Source organism: Euprymna scolopes, chromosome 21 (assembly GCF_053919585.1).
Source record: "Euprymna scolopes isolate OS-2025 chromosome 21, ASM5391958v1, whole genome shotgun sequence".
Classification (NCBI taxonomy): Eukaryota; Metazoa; Mollusca; class Cephalopoda; order Sepiida; family Sepiolidae; genus Euprymna; species Euprymna scolopes.
The window spans coordinates 42741749-42761113 of record NC_136502.1 but is presented as its reverse complement, the minus strand read 5'-3'; the positions used below and the strand labels follow the sequence as shown (position 1 = coordinate 42761113).

The 19365-nt window shown below is 35.1% G+C and overlaps 1 protein-coding gene across 1 annotated transcript in view; it reads right to left on the bottom strand.

Moving 5' to 3' along the window:
- LOC145242771 (uncharacterized) overlaps positions 1–12722 on the bottom strand; it is a 28497-nt gene extending 15775 nt beyond the window's left edge. Inside the window, exon 1 of the mRNA XM_080105909.1 lies at positions 12672–12722. Within this exon, the coding sequence (XP_079962035.1) occupies positions 12672–12722 (51 nt within the window). The remainder of the gene's footprint in view (positions 1–12671) is intronic.
- Positions 12723–19365: the final 6643 nt, after the last annotated feature.

Here is a 19365-nt window from a genome sequence, read left to right as displayed (position 1 = left end):
TTATTTTACTTTATTGTTTTTCATTTGAAAGGAATTCAACGTTACGTTTAATACCTACGGTGTTTCTGTTTAAAATAAATAAAAATGCTGCATTAATTAAAATACAATATTTATGCGTATTTTACGACCGGGCGACGCCGGGTATTTCTTCTAGTCTTATCTTATATTCTAAAAAAGCAAGAATGGGAATGTTTGAGGACACTTCTCAACCTATATACTCAACGAACTTTTCATCTACAGTCTTAAAATTTGGTATATAGGATATTCAGACACGTAAAAAAACTTTTTAATCTGTTTTCACCTGGAAAAGGGGCTGCTAGCGGGTCAAATTAAAAAAATTAGAACGTGGGAGACATCGAATTTTTTATACGTTTGCTGTTTCACGATTGCACATACGTGACTGGTTCACATTGCAAATTCCTTATGCTAAGTATAAATGGGTTTGAAAAACGCTTTTTTGAAGATCGTAGCATGCTGGCCTAATGGTAATCGTATTTGGCCTACCTTCTTTAAGTTTTGGTTTCGAACTCAGCTCGAGTATTTATTTTACTTACAAGGAATGAACTGTTTAGAAAAACCATAATACTCGCATGCAAATGTCTTCTTTCCGTGTTTTTTGCTTCATTTTATTTAAAGGAATTTTACGTTACGTTTAATGCCTACGATATATAAAAATTATGCACTAATTGCAATAAAATAGATGGCCGGCTAGTATTCTATTAAACTTAGAATATGTGTGTGAAGACACTTCTCAACCTATACACGACACGAATTTTTAATCTACAAAGTTGAAATTTGGTATATAGGATATTCAGACACGTGGAAAACTTTTTAATCTGTTTACATCTGCAAAAAAAGGGCTGCTTAGAGGTCAAAACTGAAAAATTGGTATGTGGGAGGCCACCAGATTTTTAACTGTTTGTCAACTGTTTCACGACTGCGCATGCGCGTATCGTTTACAATATGTTAAGAATAAGTAGGTTTGAAAACATGTTGTAAAGAATGTGTAGAGGCCTAGTGGTTGTTGTACTTGGCTCATTGTCCTTAAGGTTTCGGTTTCGATCTTAGCTGAAGTATTTTCTTTTTACTTACAATAATTGAAATTGTCTAGAAAAAAAATAATACTAGCATGACCGTGTCTCAATATTTTTTTCATTTAAAAAAAAAAAAGAATTTAACGTGACGTTTAATAACGGGCAACGCCGGTTAGATAGAGATTGAAAGAGGTGGGTGGGTGGGAGAGTCACACATAATTAGAGAGAGTGTATTAGAAAAACTAAATTGAATGAATGGATATAGCGAATAGATATAAATAAAGATAGAGAGGGAAATAGAGAGAGATAGAGAGAGAGAGAGAGAGAGAGAGAGAGGGGGGGGTGGACTGAAAACAAAGTACAAGCTGAGAAAGAGGATGAGGTGAACATAGAGGGATAGAGAGAAATGCACACACAGAAGAGGGGGAGAAAGGCAGACGAAGGAACGAGGTTTATTAAGACAACAACTTGTAAATGAATGATTACAACAAACAGAAAACTAGGAAAATGAGTAGTAAATTATTTGTTGAGATAACGAAAAAAGTTCGTGGATAGTTTGGATGGAAGGGTAATAAGAGTGAATAACGAATTTGACAAAGAGAGAGAGAAGAGAGAGAGAGAGAGAGAAAGAGAGATGGTAGAGAGGAAAACTAATACAGCAAACCGTATAATCTAATTTATAAAACTCACTATGTCTATCTGTCTGTATGTCTTTCTGTCTCCATCTTCATTGAGACACTAGGTCGCAGAGCGGCGCAAGGCAGGTCAAATGATTGCATTTTTTTGACCGTTTATTTCTGGGTTTGTAGCCGATGAAAGTAGGTGCTAAGGAGTAAAAATTGAAAAACAAAAAATCGGAACTTGGTATCCGTAAGTCGACTAAATATGTTATTTGTACGCATGCGCAAATATACACATTTATAGGGTAAAGTCTATTAATTTTTCACGATTTCTTACCCATCTGATGATATCTCAAACAGTAACGACCAAAACTGGAGCGCTACATATTTTGGTTTCGATTCTAACTACTGGCACCTAAATCACATTTTTTTTTTACTTTTGAAATCATTACTATACATTGGGTACAATATAATATATAATGATCGATAGAGAAAAATATCAAATTTAAGCGTTTTTTACGACCGAGCAACGCCGGGCTAGCAGTTTCAGAAATCGTCAGTAAAAAGTCGTGGTAAACACTGGAATATTTAGACTTCCTGTCTTTCGAAGCTTATAACTTCTTGAAAAATGTAATTCAAACCCTATTTTTTTTAAATCAAAGGAGCAATGACCAAAATTAAAAAAAAAATAACAGGTTTAATAGCAAATCATGAAATATTTGTTTTTTTAAATCGGTTTTCCTTAAAAAAGATAAAAAACCAACGAAATTTTACTTCCTTCGATTATAAAAAATATATATAAATTCCAAAAACATGCTTATCTATAAAAACTAGTATTTGATGAGTAGTTTAATTTTTCATTGTTAAGAATTTATCCATATTTATAGTTATATTCCATGTCCTTTTTAAATAAAATAATTTTTTTAAACAAGGATTAAAAACAAACTCGAACTCTTTTTTTTAACTGTTCAAATGAAGGGAGACTAGTCTGATTTTATTCGCCTTTATATTCCGGCGCCTTGAAAGGACACAATTCATGTGTCTTTTTAATGCGTGCTTTAAATCAAATTTAGTATTTCGGTCCTCCGTACTTAAAAAACGGAAATTATTCACTTATAAGTTTTTATTGTTAAAAAAAAACAAACAAAAAAAAACAAACAGTTGACCGATTTTTTTATTCCCCTAATGAAATACATGAGTATTTTATTTTATTTTAATACTTCTTTATCGACTGAATTTTTTTATATCTAAAAAAAAAACAAAAACATTAAATGAAATCGAAAAAAATGTTGTAAGCATCCCATATTTACTTGACATCCTAAGCATAACATAGGCTTCCACTTAAAAAAAAATTCAACGTGTTTTTTTAAAAAAAATTTTCACACTTTGGATTTACAGGTAAATTTCTAAAAAAAACTATTCTTTTTTTGTTTTTTAAATTACAATATATTATTTATTGATCTTTTATCTTCAATTTGTGATATATAAAACTTTGGTACATAAATTAATTATTAAAGTTTTAATAGACATTTCAAAATGGGGGGGGTGAATAAAAAAAAACGTTTGTCTAAAATATTATATTTGATTTATTGGAAAGAGTATAAAATTTCACATAGACCCTGAAAATATCGTAAAAGTTGAACCAATAGACAAATTTTGATAGATTTTTAAAGTTTAAACATTGAAAAATATTTAACTCGTAAAATTCAATTGATTTCATTACGTAAAAAAATGGCTGTATGAAGACGCGTCGGCACTTTGTAAACACTGTTGTTTTTTTTTTTTAAATAAAAATGATATTTCTATTATTTTTTGAACAACTTTAATAGTTTATTTTGGCAGTATATTCTATAAAGAAAATAAACAATCAACTTTAAAAATTACGAGTTTTTTTTTTATTCGCAGTTTTGTGTTAGGAGTGTCAAAAATTCCCCTCAAATTCTGATACACCAAACGCCGCGCAGCCAGTTACTATTTTATATACATCTGAGAAAAGATGATTAGGTTAAAAGGAAATCAAGAGAGAGAGAGAGAGAGAGAGAGAGAGAGAGAGAGAGAGAGAGAGAGAGAGAGAGAGAGGGGTGTGTGTGTGTGTGTGTGTGTGAAATACACAAACAGAGAGAGAGAGAGAGAGAAAGAAAGAAAGAGAAAGAGAGAGAGAGAGAGAGAGAGTGCGTGTGTAGGAAAGTAACTATTCTTTTTTCTTATTTTGTTTCAGCTACTATTTTATATACATCTAATAAAAGAGAGAGGATGGGGTGAAAGGGAGAACGAGAGCGAGCAAGCGAGAGAGAGAGAGAGAGAGAGAAGGGTGGAGTGAGGTTAGGGTTGGGATAACAAAACACGGAACGGCTGAAAAGAGAGATAAGAGAAGGTCAGTAGACAATATGTTCACCTAAAATGCCTTCAATTTTTGTTCTTTACATATAAATAATTTAAGAAGTAAGAAAATTCAATAAAAGTGATAAAAAACGAAAGAGAGCGAGAGAGATAGAGAGAGAGAGAGAGAGAGAGAGAGAGAGAGAGAGAGAGAAGAAGGGGGAGGTGGCAGGCACGATGAGATGTTGCGGTAAGTGGGTGCGGGTGTAGGCCCTATCTCCAGCATCATATCACAGTTTCCAGATCTGCCGTTGGCGCCAATTTACAGTCGACAGTCGTGTCATATCTGACATCTTCTCTCACTCTCTCCAAAATCCCTCCCCCCACCCCGCCGTCCGCTCACGACACGAATTCTTCTTCCCTTATTTTGTAAGGCAGACATCTAAGTGTGGACCATAGTCAGGACGAACTTTCCCATTGTTTCGGATTAACGTGTCAGCCGTATTCCCAAACTGGAGCTTCGTATAAATGTATTCACCTTAATTCTATCTTTACGAGTTAAATGGACAGGACCCGGTGTGGTCGAAGCCGGCGCCGTGGTCTCACGACAATCCGCTGTTTTCTTTTCCAATAAAGAACCGCGAGATCAGGAGGCGGCGGGGGCGAAAAATTCATTATTTACTTTTATTTTTTTATTTTTATTTTTATTTTTTTTTAACTGTAACACGATTTGGATTTTAGTGTCATGGCATCTTGTATTAAAAACGAGGCAAGTATTTGCCTAAAAATAAAACGTCTTAGTGCTGGCGGGAAAGCGATGGCATACCGCATGCACGCACCTGTCAACCTACACGAACAAACATACACTGGAATCTTAGGAACATATCCATCGTTCCAGTAATCATAGGATCAACCGAACTCACGTAAAAAGAATTAAAAATAACTATCGAATATACCCCGTGAACCAAATGTAAGAGAGATGCAAGCAATTGCACTTAAAGTTACTTAAAAAGACCTCTCGGTTTGAATGTGACATCCGGTAGAATTCACTATCCACAGCTAGAACAAAAAGTTTTTTTTGTTTTTTGTTTTTTAAATAGAAGACAAAATGCTATATTCAAGTTAATTTGTCTTTAGTCAATGTAGGGGAAGCTCTTCTGTTCTAAGGTAATTTTTATTTTTGCCTAAATCTAAAGTACCCCTTCTGGGAAGCTGGATTTCCCACCTTGTGTCACATTTTACTCTCGTGGGGAAGCAAATAAATGTCCTAAACACTTCATCAGAATTAAGTTAAAATAAAATGCTCGATTATCGGTTTTACAAAAATTAAGATAAATTATTTTATTAATTTTTATTTTATTGCAGTACATTATCCTCATCTTTTTCTTAGTTATTTCACGATGTTTCAGCCAATCATGTCTCTGGACTTCGTCAGGTGGTAACCACGACGGGATAGGAACTCTGAATCTCCTGATTGCATCCACTGCAATTACTGCCTTCTGAAATTGTTGTCGTCTCACCACGTTTTGGCTAAGTAAGTCTCTGGCCGGCTTTGGGTAGGATTGAAACCGCTATCTTCAGACAACCCTCACCTGGAATCGTAGATATTCAACGTCTCTATCAACTGCGCCACGGGCCTTGAAGGAAGATCGGATAATAAATAAACATGAATTTATAAGACAAAAAAATTCAACCTTGATCGCCCTTCGGGGCCTGTGGCACAGTTGATAGTAACTTTGAATCTCTACGGTTCCAAGTGAGAATTGTCTGAAGATAGCAGTTTCAATCCTACGCAAAGCCGATGGCCAAAACGTAGTGAGACGACAACAACTACGGAAGACAGTAATTGCAGTGAATTCAATCAGGAGATTCAGAGTTCCTATCAAGTCGCGGTTAGCACCTGACGAAGGCCAGAGGAATGGTTGGCCGAAACGTCGTGAAACAATTAAGAAAAATATGAGGATAATAGTCCGCAATAAATAACAATTAATAAATAATACTCATCACAATAATGAATTCCAATTAAAATAATATATAAATTATTTTATTTAAAAAACTATGCGTTACATTTTTTTTTATTTAAAAAAACTATGCGTAATTGTTAAATACTTACGGACGCTAGTGTTTCATCCTTTCGAGAATCATCAGTGCAGCGTGTCACAACCAACACCAGTCGATAGATTCGAACCCGGCAACAGAAGATATCTCTAGCGTCATTAGCAAGGACCCAATCCATTCGGTTACCGTTAACCGTGTGAAATACTGTTGAAATTTAAACATTTATTTTTTTAAATGCGTTTTAACGACTGTCAGAGTGATTTAATCATTATATGATGAGCTGTGCATAAGAGCTAAATTGACCGACTTTTTATTTCAACTGAAAGTGCTCAACGATAAGAAACGAGTTTCTTAAAGGGGCTGACACACACGCACACACACACACACACACACACACACACACACATATATATATATATATATATATATATATATATATATATATATATATATATAGTCATTCACATACAGTACTGTTTCGCGTTTTCACAGCTCATCAGTGCAACTGTCTCAAGCCAGGATCGAAACCTGACCGCCCAAATGACAGTCACTATACGGCTGATGCTGTGTGGATAATGAATTAACAATGTTTTGACATATATACAGTGGGGAAAATAAGTCTTGGACACATCCCATTATTCTTTATTTAACACATTTTTTATGCAGCGAATGACGCGAAAATTTAACAAGAAGTAGTTACTAATTAAACAATAACAAATAACTTTAGAAATTGGAACTTTTTAATGCAGAACAAAAATTATATAATAAAAACGAGAATAGCCGGAAAAAAAGTATTGGACACACTAACACAATTTGATCTAATATTTAGTTGAAAACCCCTTATTGGCTATTACAGCTTCGAGACGTTTTCTATACGACAAAACTAATTTGTGACAACGTTCAGGCGAGATTTTTGCCCACTCTTCAACACATACTTTCTTCAAATCCTGAATATTATGTGGATCTCGCTTGTGGACCATGATTTTGAGCTCTCTCCATAGATTTTCTATAGGATTTAAGTTTGGGGACTGACTGGGTCACTTAAGAACATCTATTTTGTTCTACACGAACCAATCGGAGGTTATTTTAGCAGTATATTTGGGATCATTATCTTGTTGAAAGATCCATCCTTGTTATATACCTAACGCATTGGAAGCAGGCAAGAGATTATTTTCAAGAATTTCTCGATATTTGGCTGCATTCATCTTTTCATCTATAATATGAAGTGGTCCAGTACCATTTGAAGAGAAGCATCCCCAGAGCATGACATTTCTACCACCAAACTTTACAGTGGGGAGGGTGTCCTTGGAATCGTGCGCTGTGCCATCACTTCTCCATACTCGACGTACAGAGTTAATGCTGAAAAGTTCCACTTTCGTCTCATCGGACCAGATCACATTCTTCCAGTAATCACCTTTTTTCAATAAGTGGTCTCTTGCAAAATCCAGATGAGCATTAAAATGACATTTTTTAGTAATGGTGTCTTTTGAGGTGTACGCGATTTAAGACTCTTGCATCAGAGTATATTACTAATCATTGGTTTCGTTACTACTATCCCTGCTTCTTCCAAATATTTCTGAAGTTCGCCTCGTGTGGTTCTCGGTTGCTGCTGAACTTTTTATACAATTTTTCTCACTGCTCAATCCGATATCTTGCGAGGAGCTCCGGTGTGCGGACGGTTCAGGGTTGAGTCATGCACCTTCCATTTCCTAATAAGGTTTCCTATGGTGCTTACAGGGATTTTGAATTGAGCAGATATACGCCGAAAACCAATTCCATTCTTGTGCTCGGCAATAATCTAATCACGGACGACTTGAGAGAGTTTTTACGTTTACTCATCCTGAGAACCTTCACGCATGATGGCTTACTGGTGACTAACGTGTTTCAATACTTTCCAACGACCTAGAGTATGGTCTACAACAATTAAGAAACTTCTAAAACTTATAATAGTGTCAGAAAATAAAAATACAAATTACAATTGTCAGCATTATTTATAAAAAATGATAATAAAATATAATTTAAAACAATGTGTCCAACACTTTTTTCCAGGCTATTCTCGTTTTTATTATATAATTTTTGTTATGCATTAAAAGGTTCCAATTTCTAAAGTTATTTGTTATTGCTAAGTTAGTAACTATTTCTTGTTAAATTTTCGTGTCATTCGCTGCATAAAAAATGTGTTAAATAAAGAATAATGGGATGTGTCCAAGACTTATTTTCCCCACTGTATATATATATATATATATATATATATATATATATATATATATATATATATATATATATATATATATATATATATAACAAAGTATGCCGACCTGTTCCACAAATCCCAAAACCTCAACATGAAATATCTCCAGAAAAAAAAACTCGAATAAACCTAGAACCCCATCTTCCAACGTAGACCCCTACTACCAGGTCTCCTTCTCCAACATCAGGTGTCTGCGTTCCAACCTTCCAGATGTTGAAACCCAATTACAGGAGACGAACCCGGACATATTCTTTCTAAGTGAAACTGGAATAGGGCCGACCACTTCCCTAGATGAGTTCATAATTAACGAATACTCTAACTTAACAGCTAAATCTGATTCACAAGATCGCCATGGGCATGGAATATGTGCCTACATTAAAGATGGCTTACCGTGTGGCAGGAATATCTCTAGAGAAGATCCTAATTTACCCTATATGTGCTTCCGGGTTGCACTTGCTTACACCACTGCATTTATATTTGCCCTCTATCGACCCCATAACAGCGGAGTTACTATCTTTAAGAGTATATCTGAGAAAATAGACCAGATCCTGTCTGCACATCCCTCGGCTAACATCCACATCTGTGGTGACTTCAACGTCCATAACGTGGAATGTCTGACCCATTCAAATAAGACAGACGATGAGGGGAGGTTCTGTCATGATTTTGCCATTGCTTTTGACCTCACTCAGATTGTTCGCGAACCCACCCGTGTGCCCGATACTACTGGTCAATATGCAAGCCTCCTAGACTTTTTCCCTCAACTTCTCTGAGCTATGTTCATGTTCCGTTCATTCTCCTCTAGGATCCTCCGACCACTCCGTCGTATCAGTTAAGATAAAAATGAAATGTAATAAGTCCCCAGACGTACCCCTCCACCGTACTGTATACCGATACTGTATGGCTGATTGGGATAGCTTCCGTACATTCATATCTGACCTACCTCTGCATTCCATGTTTAAAAAGGATGTGTCCTCTATATTATCAGATCTGACCGAATGGTTAATTGTAGGCATAGACCGATTCATACCATCTAAAAAATTCCAATAAAAACCTTACAGCCAGCCATGGTTCTCCCCAGAATGTGCTGCTGCTATCGCGCACAGAAATCACTTTTTCCATAGCTACCAACGTAATAGATGCACCTAGACTAAAGCAGGAACGCCAGCAACCACTGTAAAAGAGTAATAAAAGATGCAAGAGAGCTATACGCCCAGTCTGTTAAATCCAAAGTAGCTGATCAGCGGTTTGGTTCCCACCAGTTTTGGCAAATAATAAATATGATCCTGAACAGAAGTGTGCGTTCTATCCCAACAATTATCAATGGACCAGAGGTCATCTCATCAGCATCAGACAAGGCCAGACTATTTGCCAAGAAGTTTGCAGCTAATTCTACCCTATGCGACGAAGGCCATCAACTCCCGATATTTCCTACTATAACACAGAACACGCTAGGTAACATACAAATATCTGTGCATGAAGTCGCCAAGATAATCAAGAACCTTGATTCCAGTAAAGCAACTGGCCCTGACGGCATCCCAATTATAGTGTTAAAAAAGCTGCAACCAGAACTTGCTCCCATACTTACGAAACTGTTTAAGTGTTGCCTTAAGGAGAAGTGCTTTTCGACTCCCTGGAAAACCTCATCAGTATGCCCTGTATTTAAGAATTCAGGTGATCTGTTCAAGTCATCTTCCTCTCAGTACAGACCAATAAGTCTCCTGTGTGTGATGAGTAAGTTGTTAGAATCCATATTAAATAGAGAAAGAGTCAACCACCTCAGCAGAAATAACCTTCTTAGTGACACACAATATGGTTTCTGTTCTGCAAGATCTACCGCAGATGTACTAACGGTTATATCTCACAGGATTAGTGAATCTCTTGACAAAGGCTTCCTTTCTAGGGCAATTGCTCTTGACATATCAAAGGCTTTCGACAAGTTATGGCATAAGGGCTTACTTCACAAGATTTCCAGCTACGGTATAACTGGAAATGTTTTCTCGATCATTAAATCATTTCTCTCCGATAGGCTCATAAGAGTAATGGTCGATGGTTAAAAATTAGAGGCCTGCAGTATTAATGCTGGAGTCCCTCAAGGGTCAATCCTGGGCCCAACTCTTTTCCTGATCTACATCAATTATCTCCCTAAACACATACTTAAATCATTCGTTGATATCTATGCTGATGACACGATCATCTACGGCAACACATCAAAGGCTGTAAATGACAAGGTTCTCTCTGATTCTCTCTCCTCTGATCTCGAGCGCGTGGTTCAGTGGGGGAAGACGTGGCTGGTTACCTTTAATGCATCTAAAACCAAACTCTTATCTTTACATCGTTAACGCTCTGATCCCCATCTTGCATCAATTGAAATTAATGGCTCTCGTCTAGGAGAACGCCCATGTTTTGACAAGCTTCTGGGTTTGTCCTTTACTCCTGATCTGAAATGGAACACGAACATCAAGTCTATTGCCAAGGTCGCTGGAAAGATGGTGGGATCCTTCTACCGCTCCAGAAGATATCTCACTACGGATGCAATTCTCTATCTATATAAAAGCCAAGTACGTCCAAGGATGGAATACAGCTGCCATATCTGAGCAGGAGCTGCTAAAAGCAGCCTATCCTGCCTTGACAGAGTACAAAATAGACTTCGTGGTTTTTCTCTACCCTGCAACCTCTCTCCCACAGAAGAGACGTTGCGAGCCTATCCTTGTTTTATCATTATTTCCATGACAGGTGCTCGTCTGAACTCCAATCTCTGGTCCCCCCTCGCCAATCCTTCTCGAAAAACGCCCGTGTAGCTGAATCCACTGTGAAAAATTTCTCCCACTCTTTATCTGTGCCTAAATCAAAACGTAGATTTCATGAACAAAGCTTCTTTCTTAGAACTGCACGCCTGTGGAACTCTGTTCCGTCTGCCTGCTTCCCACCTGACTACAACCTGGATGTCTTTAAGTCCAACGTTAACAAATTCCTAATGAACCGCCCTCTTAAGTAAACACTTCATTAAATCTCCACACTAACGTACTGTACTTGCAATAACCCTTATCCCTGAGTGGCTTCCGGGCCTTGATAATTGGTGACCACCGTGTAAAAAAAGCAATATATATATATATATATATACACACACACACACACACACACACATATATATATATATATATATATATATATATATATATATATATATATATATATATATATATATATATATATATATATATAAAATAAACGAACGATTAATCGAATTGGAACTTTTTGGGGTATCAAAACCGATATCAAAATCATAAAATTGCGCCTATTTTCCGTAGCCGAAAGCGATTTTTAAAAATTGATTTTTAATTGCTTTTTAATTGTTTTTTAATTGTTTTATAATTGATTTTGTTCAAAGCCGAATTGCTGGTAGTAAAAAAGGATAAAATGTCAAATATTTATTGATTTTAAACAAGCAGTAAAAATAAAATCTACAGATTGCCCGTTTAAATGTATTTTTGCATTGCCGAATTCATATGCATACTATCGAGGAGACCCGACTTGCCCGGGATTGAATGATGATCAACGAATATTTCACACTTCTATATTTTTATTGTCATCGAAGTCCGTGAAATCGCCCGGGAGCAAGCTTCCATGCAGTAACTTAGTCCAAAATATATGTTATTCTACATTGCACTTTAGAGAACCTACTGTTTCTTTTATAAAATTATTTTATATAAACTCATTTCCAGTTAACGACTTAACTCATTGCTACAATCCTAAGCAATAATTAAGATATAAAGACATGCATTATGCACTGTAATTCAGTGTCCGCGAGATTTGTACCCACGCGCGATGAACAAATCTATTTTTTTTAGGGTGTTTATAGTTTTTGCGGGTGGGTATGCTGACAACGAATATCAAGGTTAAATTTGGGGCAAATACTTTGACAACCCTCCTCATGAAATAGGGTGTATATTCGGAAAGCCGTTTATACCATGGCGAGGTTGGGGGTGTCTATTCCGAAAGCCGTTCTTAACATGTGGAGGTTGGGGGTCTATTCCGTAAGCCGTTCCTAACATTAGGACCTTGGGGGTTGGCCATCAACAACAATCGGAGTTTAATTTTTTCCTAGGTGGGGAGCATGCTTCCACCAGGCAACGCCGGTTAACACACACACACACACACACATCAAACATATATATATATATATATATATATATATATATATATATATATATATAATCAATGAGGTATTATAAGTTATAGAAATATAACTTATTTAGGCTTAAAGAATTCAACATCATACAACGAGCAATCTCAGTGTGTTTGCGTGTATTAGGATGTTTTCTTAATGTCACTTGATTGACCTTTTCATTAGCCCGCTGTAATGAAAGTTGTAATTGATTCGTATGTCACCTGAAGCGCCTTCTCTTCGACTTCATCACCCATTAACCGTTTTCCCGCCATTTTTCGCCTTATTTTTTTTTAATTTCCTTCGTTTGTATTGCGTGTACCTCTCATTGAAATCTGCTTTTCCCATTGGCAAGAATTGTTTTCAGAAACATTATACGAAATGGCCTTTATTCTTAATAGAATTGTTAAGAAGCCCCCAAATAAAATAAAATAAAATAAAAAATGAATAAATAAAATAAAATAAAAAATGAATAAATAAAATAAATAAATAAAATACATACCAAAAAATTAAAAAAATAAAAAATAATAAAAAATAGAATTAAATACAAATTGCGTTTTCTTTTGTGTTTTTGTTTCAAGAGTAATTACTTTTTTTGCACAAAAAACAAAAGGCCATTTTAGAGAAAAAATTTTCCCTATCGACATTTTGCGTTCGTAAAACAAATCTGAATTCATTTGCTTGATCATAGTTAAAAAAAAGAAGTTTTTCTGATGTTTCTAATTCTTTTTAAATTTCAAAATTAAAAATAATTAATAAATGTTTCATGTGTATTGCGAGTACTTCCGATTATTCGTTGAATTATCTTCAAGTACTTTATCCATTACAACACGGGTCATTGCGGACAATTCTAGAATAAATTTTGGGCACCGTAAACCTAATTCTTGTTTTTATAAGTACAATATGATAACCTATCACTATTTAAGTTTACACATTACTATGATACACACACACACACACACACACACACACACACACACACACACACACACATATATATACATATATATATATATATATATATATATATATATATATATATATATATATAAAGAATAATTATTGGTCCTCCGAAAAAAGGAGGGTGGACCTATAAATTCACCCTTGTCCGTTCGTCCGTTCGTCTGTCCGCACTTTTCTTAATAACTACGCCTTGGAATTTTTTGAAATTTTGTTTGTCTATACTTTGCGATAACTCTTGGGTGTACCCTAGGAGCTCTTTTAGAGCTAATAAAACCACCCCATTGTGGGACTATTTTACCATATTTGTCCAAAATTTTTCCCTGTATGTCTATTTAGCAGTTTTGCATGGTGCTGAACTCAAATCTTGAATATGTTAAGGCCTTGGGGACATTTGGGGCTAAATGGGAGGGGGTAAATGATGGACTTAGTCATTTTAAAGTAAATAACAGGATCCGTTCGAAATTCCGTCCAAATTCCCAAGTTCAACGGAAACATTCCCGAGTTCGACTAGATACACATGGAGAAGGTCTGAGGTCACATCGACCGAAACGTTGTGAAAATGACACTCAATGAGAACAGTAGTTCCAAATAATACGAATGATAAAATGCTGATGACGACTTGAAAGAGGTGTCAACTGCGATGTGTATAATAGATTGTACGGCATAATCACGTTGACACACCGGTTCTCGTCAGATCACGGAAGTTAAGCAACGTTGAGCCTGGCTAGTACCAGATGGGTGACCATTTGGGAATTCTAGACGCCGTATGTGCTTTCAGGAAAGGTGTGGTGGGAGATTGCACACCTCTTGCCACACAAATTTCACGCGCAGGCACCCTTACAGTGGGTATCCATAGTCTGTCAAGACTGAAGGAAGCCTTGGGCGTGTATTTGATTATACACGCCTTGAAGGACACAACCAGAAACAAGAAACCAATCCGTATAATAAAAATGTAAATAGTTCGATAAAATCTGGGGAGAATTTCAAAAGTATTACCACTTATGAACAATATGATCTTTCATTATTAAGTGGTTGTGTTTACAATATTTTTTAGTATCTTTTTTATTTATTTTTCATCTGTTTCACGTTTAATAAAAACAAACGTTATTTTTTTTTATTGAAAATTTATAAAAAACCTTTTCTAAGCAAAAAAAGGCCCTTTGGTAACTTCTTCCTTCTTTGGTGCATTAAAACCGCAAATCAAGGGACGTAATTATCATCATGATAACAACAACGTCAACAGTGAACAACTTTGGACGATTTGGAACATATTTATTGCACAACATGGTGGAGATGATGTTCTCAGTCGAATTTTTTGTCATAATGCTTATTTGTGTTGAGTCTAGCGCTTGACCAATTGTCACCAAAATTGGTCAAAATATCGGTTATAACCTAACAAAACTGATTTAGTTTTGGAATATCGAGGTCAAGTGGCAACGCCAGCGTCACATAAAAGTCACACATTTGATAATAACTTCGGCACGGTTCATTGTAGATATTCTGTAACGTTGTCTTGGCACCAACACACGTTGTATGCTTTAGTTGCTAAGTGGACAAGCATTTCTTTGTAACGACGACATTTATTTCCTCATTGTTACGACCATCACGTCACCCACGAGATCGTCTTCTCGCGTGATATCGAACGTTATTCACGCCTCTCACGAGAACTTGAACGTTATATTGTTCCGAGCTGAACGTCCATTTGGTGACTGCCCTCTTTCTCCTTTTCGTAGCTTTTTTTTTCTTTTACCAGTGACGTCATTCTGCATGCATTTGCCTATAGATGTCCGCGCTTTGTTACAACTCACTACTCGGCCAATATTGCAGCCAACGAGGCGCAGCATCTTAAATATCATTGGTGTTTTGACATTGTACAAGTTCTGTCAGAGTCGAAATTCCGACAGTATTTCAACTTGCGGGTTTTCCAAAATTGATTTGCGGATCCGACGCTCTTTGATAATAATAAAAACAAACATGAAAAATTTCAGTCTGAACAGAAGAATAGCATGGCTAAAAATATAGGAATATTTCATACACTATAGAGAAGAAGAAAAAAACTGTTTTTTCCCTAACGTTGCCAGTAAAGGTAATTAGTATCACGATTGTTATGGTCTTGCTGGATAATATTCTGTGCTACTGAAAGGAAGACATTAATTTAGGTTTATTGTAAAAGAACCGCAATCAACAAATGTAGCCAGTTTTAAAGCATAGTTAATCAACCAATGTTGTCAGTTTTAAAGCATAGTTCATCAACCAATGGTGTCAGTTTTCAAGCATAGTTCATCAACCAATGTTGTCAGTTTTCAAGCATAGTTCATCAACCAATATTGTCCGTTTTCAAGCATAGTTAATCAACAAATGTTGTCAGTTTCAAAGCATAGTTCATCAACCAATGTTGTCAGTTTTTAAGCATAGTTAATCAACCAATGTTGTCAGTTTTCAAGCATAGTTCATCAACCAATATTGTCAGTTTTTAAGCATAGTTCATCAACCAATGTGGTCAGTTTTAAAGCATAGTTAATCAACCAATGTTGTCAGTGTTCAAGCATAGTTAATCAAGCAATGTTGTCAGTTTTCAAGCATAGTTCATCAACCAATGTTGTCAGTTTTAAAGCATAGTTCATCAACCAATGTTGTCAGTCTCCAAGCATAGTTCATCAACGAATGTTATCAGTTTTAAAGGATAGTTAATCAACCAATGTTGTCAGTTTTAAATAATAGTCAATCAACCAATGTTGTCAGTTTTCAAGCATAGTTCATCAACTAATGTTGTCAGTTTTAAAGCAGAGTTCATCAACCAATGTTGTCAGTGTTAAAGTATAGTTCATCAACCAATGTTGTCAGTTTTAAACCATAGTTCATCAACCAATGTTGTCAGTTTTCAAGCATAGTTCATCAACCAATGTTGTCAGTTTTCAAGCATAGTTCATCAACGAATGTTGTCAGTTTTCAAGTATAGTTCATCAACCAATGTTGTTAGTTTTAAAGCATAGTTCATCAACCAATGTTGTCAGTTTTAAAGCATAGTTCATCAACCAATGTTGTCAGTTTTCAAGCATAGTTCATCAACCAATGTTGTCAGTGTTAAAGTATAGTTCATCAACCAATGTTGTCAGTTTTAAAGCATAGTTCATCAACCAATTTTGTCGGTTTTAAAGCATAGTTCATAAACCAATGTCGTCAGTTTTAAAGTATAGTTCATAAACCAATGTTGTCAGTTTTAAAGCATAGTTCATCAACCAATGTTATCAGTTTTAAAGTATAGTTCATCAAACAATGTTGTCAGTTTGAAAGGATAGTTCATCAACCAATGTTGTCAGTTTTAAAGTATAGTTAATCAACCAATGTTGTCAGTTTTAAAGTATAGTTTATCAAACAATGTTGTCAGTTTTGAAGCATAGTTCATCAACCAATGTTGTCAGTTTTAAAGCATAGTTCATTAACCAATGTTGTCAGTTTTCAAGCACAGTTCATCAACCAATGTTGTCAGTTTTATAGGATAGTTCATCAACCAATGTTGTCAGTTTTCAAGCATAGTTCATTAACCAATGTTGTCAGTTTTCAACCATAGTAAATCAAGCAATGTTGTCAGTTTTCAAGCATAGTTAATCAAGCAATGTTGGCAGTTTTCAAGTATAGTTCATCAACCAATGTTGTCAGTTTTCAAGCATAGTTAATCAACCAATGTTGTCAGTTTTCAAGCATAGTTAATCAAGCAATGTTGTCAGTTTTCAAGTATAGTTCATCAACCAATGTTGTCAGTTTTAAAGAATTGTTAATCAATCAATGTTGTCAGTTTTCAAACATAGTTAATCAAGCTATGTTGTCAGTTTTCAAGCATAGTTCATAAACCAATGTTGTCAGTTTTAAAGCATAGCTCATCAACAAAACTTGTCAGTTTTTAAGCATAGTTTATCAACAAATGTTGTCAGTTTTAAAGCATAGTTCATTAAAAAATGTTGTCAGTTTTCAAGCATAGTTAATCAACAAATGCTGTCAGTTTTTATGCATAGTACATCAACAAATGTTGTCAGTTTTAAAGCATAGTTAATCAACCAATGTTGTCAGTTTTCAAGCATAGTTCATAAACCAATGTTGTCAGTGTTAAAGCATAGTTCATCAACCAATGTTGTCAGTTTTCAAGTATAGTTCATAAACCAATGTTGTCAGTTTTGAAGCATAGTTCATCAACCAATGTTGTCAGTTTTAAAGCATAGTTCATTAACCAATGTTGTCAGTTTTCAAGCACAGTTCATCAACCAATGTTGTCGATTTCAAAGCATAGTTCATTAAAAAATGTTGTCAGTTTTCAAGCATAGTTAATCAACCAATGTTGTCAGTTTTAAAGGATAGTTCATCAACCAATGTTGTCAGTTTTAAAGCATAGTTCATTAACCAATGTTGTCAGTTTTCAACCATAGTAAATCAAGCAATGTTGTCAGTTTTCAAGCATAGTTAATCAAGCAATGTTGGCAGTTTTCAAGCATAGTTCATCAACCAATGTTGTCAGTTTTCAAGCATAGTTAATCAACCAATGTTGTCAGTTTTCAAGCATAGTTAATCAAGCAATGTTGTCAGTTTTCAAGTATAGTTCATCAACCAATGTTGTCAGTTTTAAAGAATTGTTAATCAATCAATGTTGTCAGTTTTCAAACATAGTTAATCAAGCTATGTTTTCAGTTTTCAAGCATAGTTCATAAACCAATGTTGTCAGTTTTAAAGCATAGCTCATCAACAAAACTTGTCAGTTTTTAAGCATAGTTTATCAACAAATATTGTCAGTTTTAAAGCATAGTTCATTAAAAAATGTTGTCAGTTTTCAAGCATAGTTAATCAACCAATGCTGTCAGTTTTTATGCATAGTTCATCAACAAATGTTGTCAGTTTTAAAGCATAGTTAATCAACCAATGTTTCAGTTTTCAAGCATAGTTCATAAACCAATGTTGTCAGTGTTAAAGCATAGTTCATCAACCAATGTTGTCAGTTTTCAAGTATAGTTCATAAACCAATGTTGTCAGTTTTCAAGAATAGTTAATCAACCAATGTTGTCAGTTTTCAAGCATAGTTAATCAAGCAATGTTGTCAGTTTTAAAGTATAGTTCATCAACTAATGTTGTCAGTTTTAAAGCATAGTTCATCAACCAATGTTGTCAGTTTTTAAGCATAGTTCATCAAACAATGTTGTCAGTTTTCCAGCATAGTTCATCAAAAAATATTGTCAGTTTTAAAGCATAGCTCATTAACCAATGTTCTCAGTATTCAAGCATAGTTAATCAACAAATGTTCTCAGTATTCGAGCATAGTTCATCAACCAATGTTGTCAGTTTTCAAGCAGATTTCATCAACCAATGGTGTCAGTGTTAAAGCATAGTTCATCAACCAATGTTGTCAGTTTTCAAGTATATTTCATAAACCAATGTTGTCAGTTTTCAAGAATAGTTAATCAACCAATGTTTTCAGTTTTCAAGCATAGTTCATCAACCAATGTTGTCAGTTTTAAAGTATAGTTCATCAACAAATGTTGTCAGTTTTCAAGCATAGTTCATCAACCAATGTTGTCAGTTTTCAAGCATAGTTTATCAACAAATGTTGTTAGTTTTCAAGCATAGTTCATCAACCAATGTTGTCAGTATTCAAGCGTAGTTCATCAAACAATGTTGTCAGTTTTCAAGTATAGTTAATCAACAAATGTTGTCAATTTTTAAGCATAGTTTATCAACAAATGTTGTCAGTTTTAAAGCATAGTTCATCAACCAATGTTGTCAGTTTTCAAGCATAGTTAATCAAACAATGTTGTCAGTTTTCAAGTAAATTTCATCAACAAATGTTGTCAGTTTTCAAGCATAGTTCCTTTTTCTTACATAGGTGTCACTACTTATCAAGGCCCGAAGGCCACTCAGGGATAAGGGTGATTGCGTGCACAATAATCAAGTAAATAGTATTGTAGTAATCAT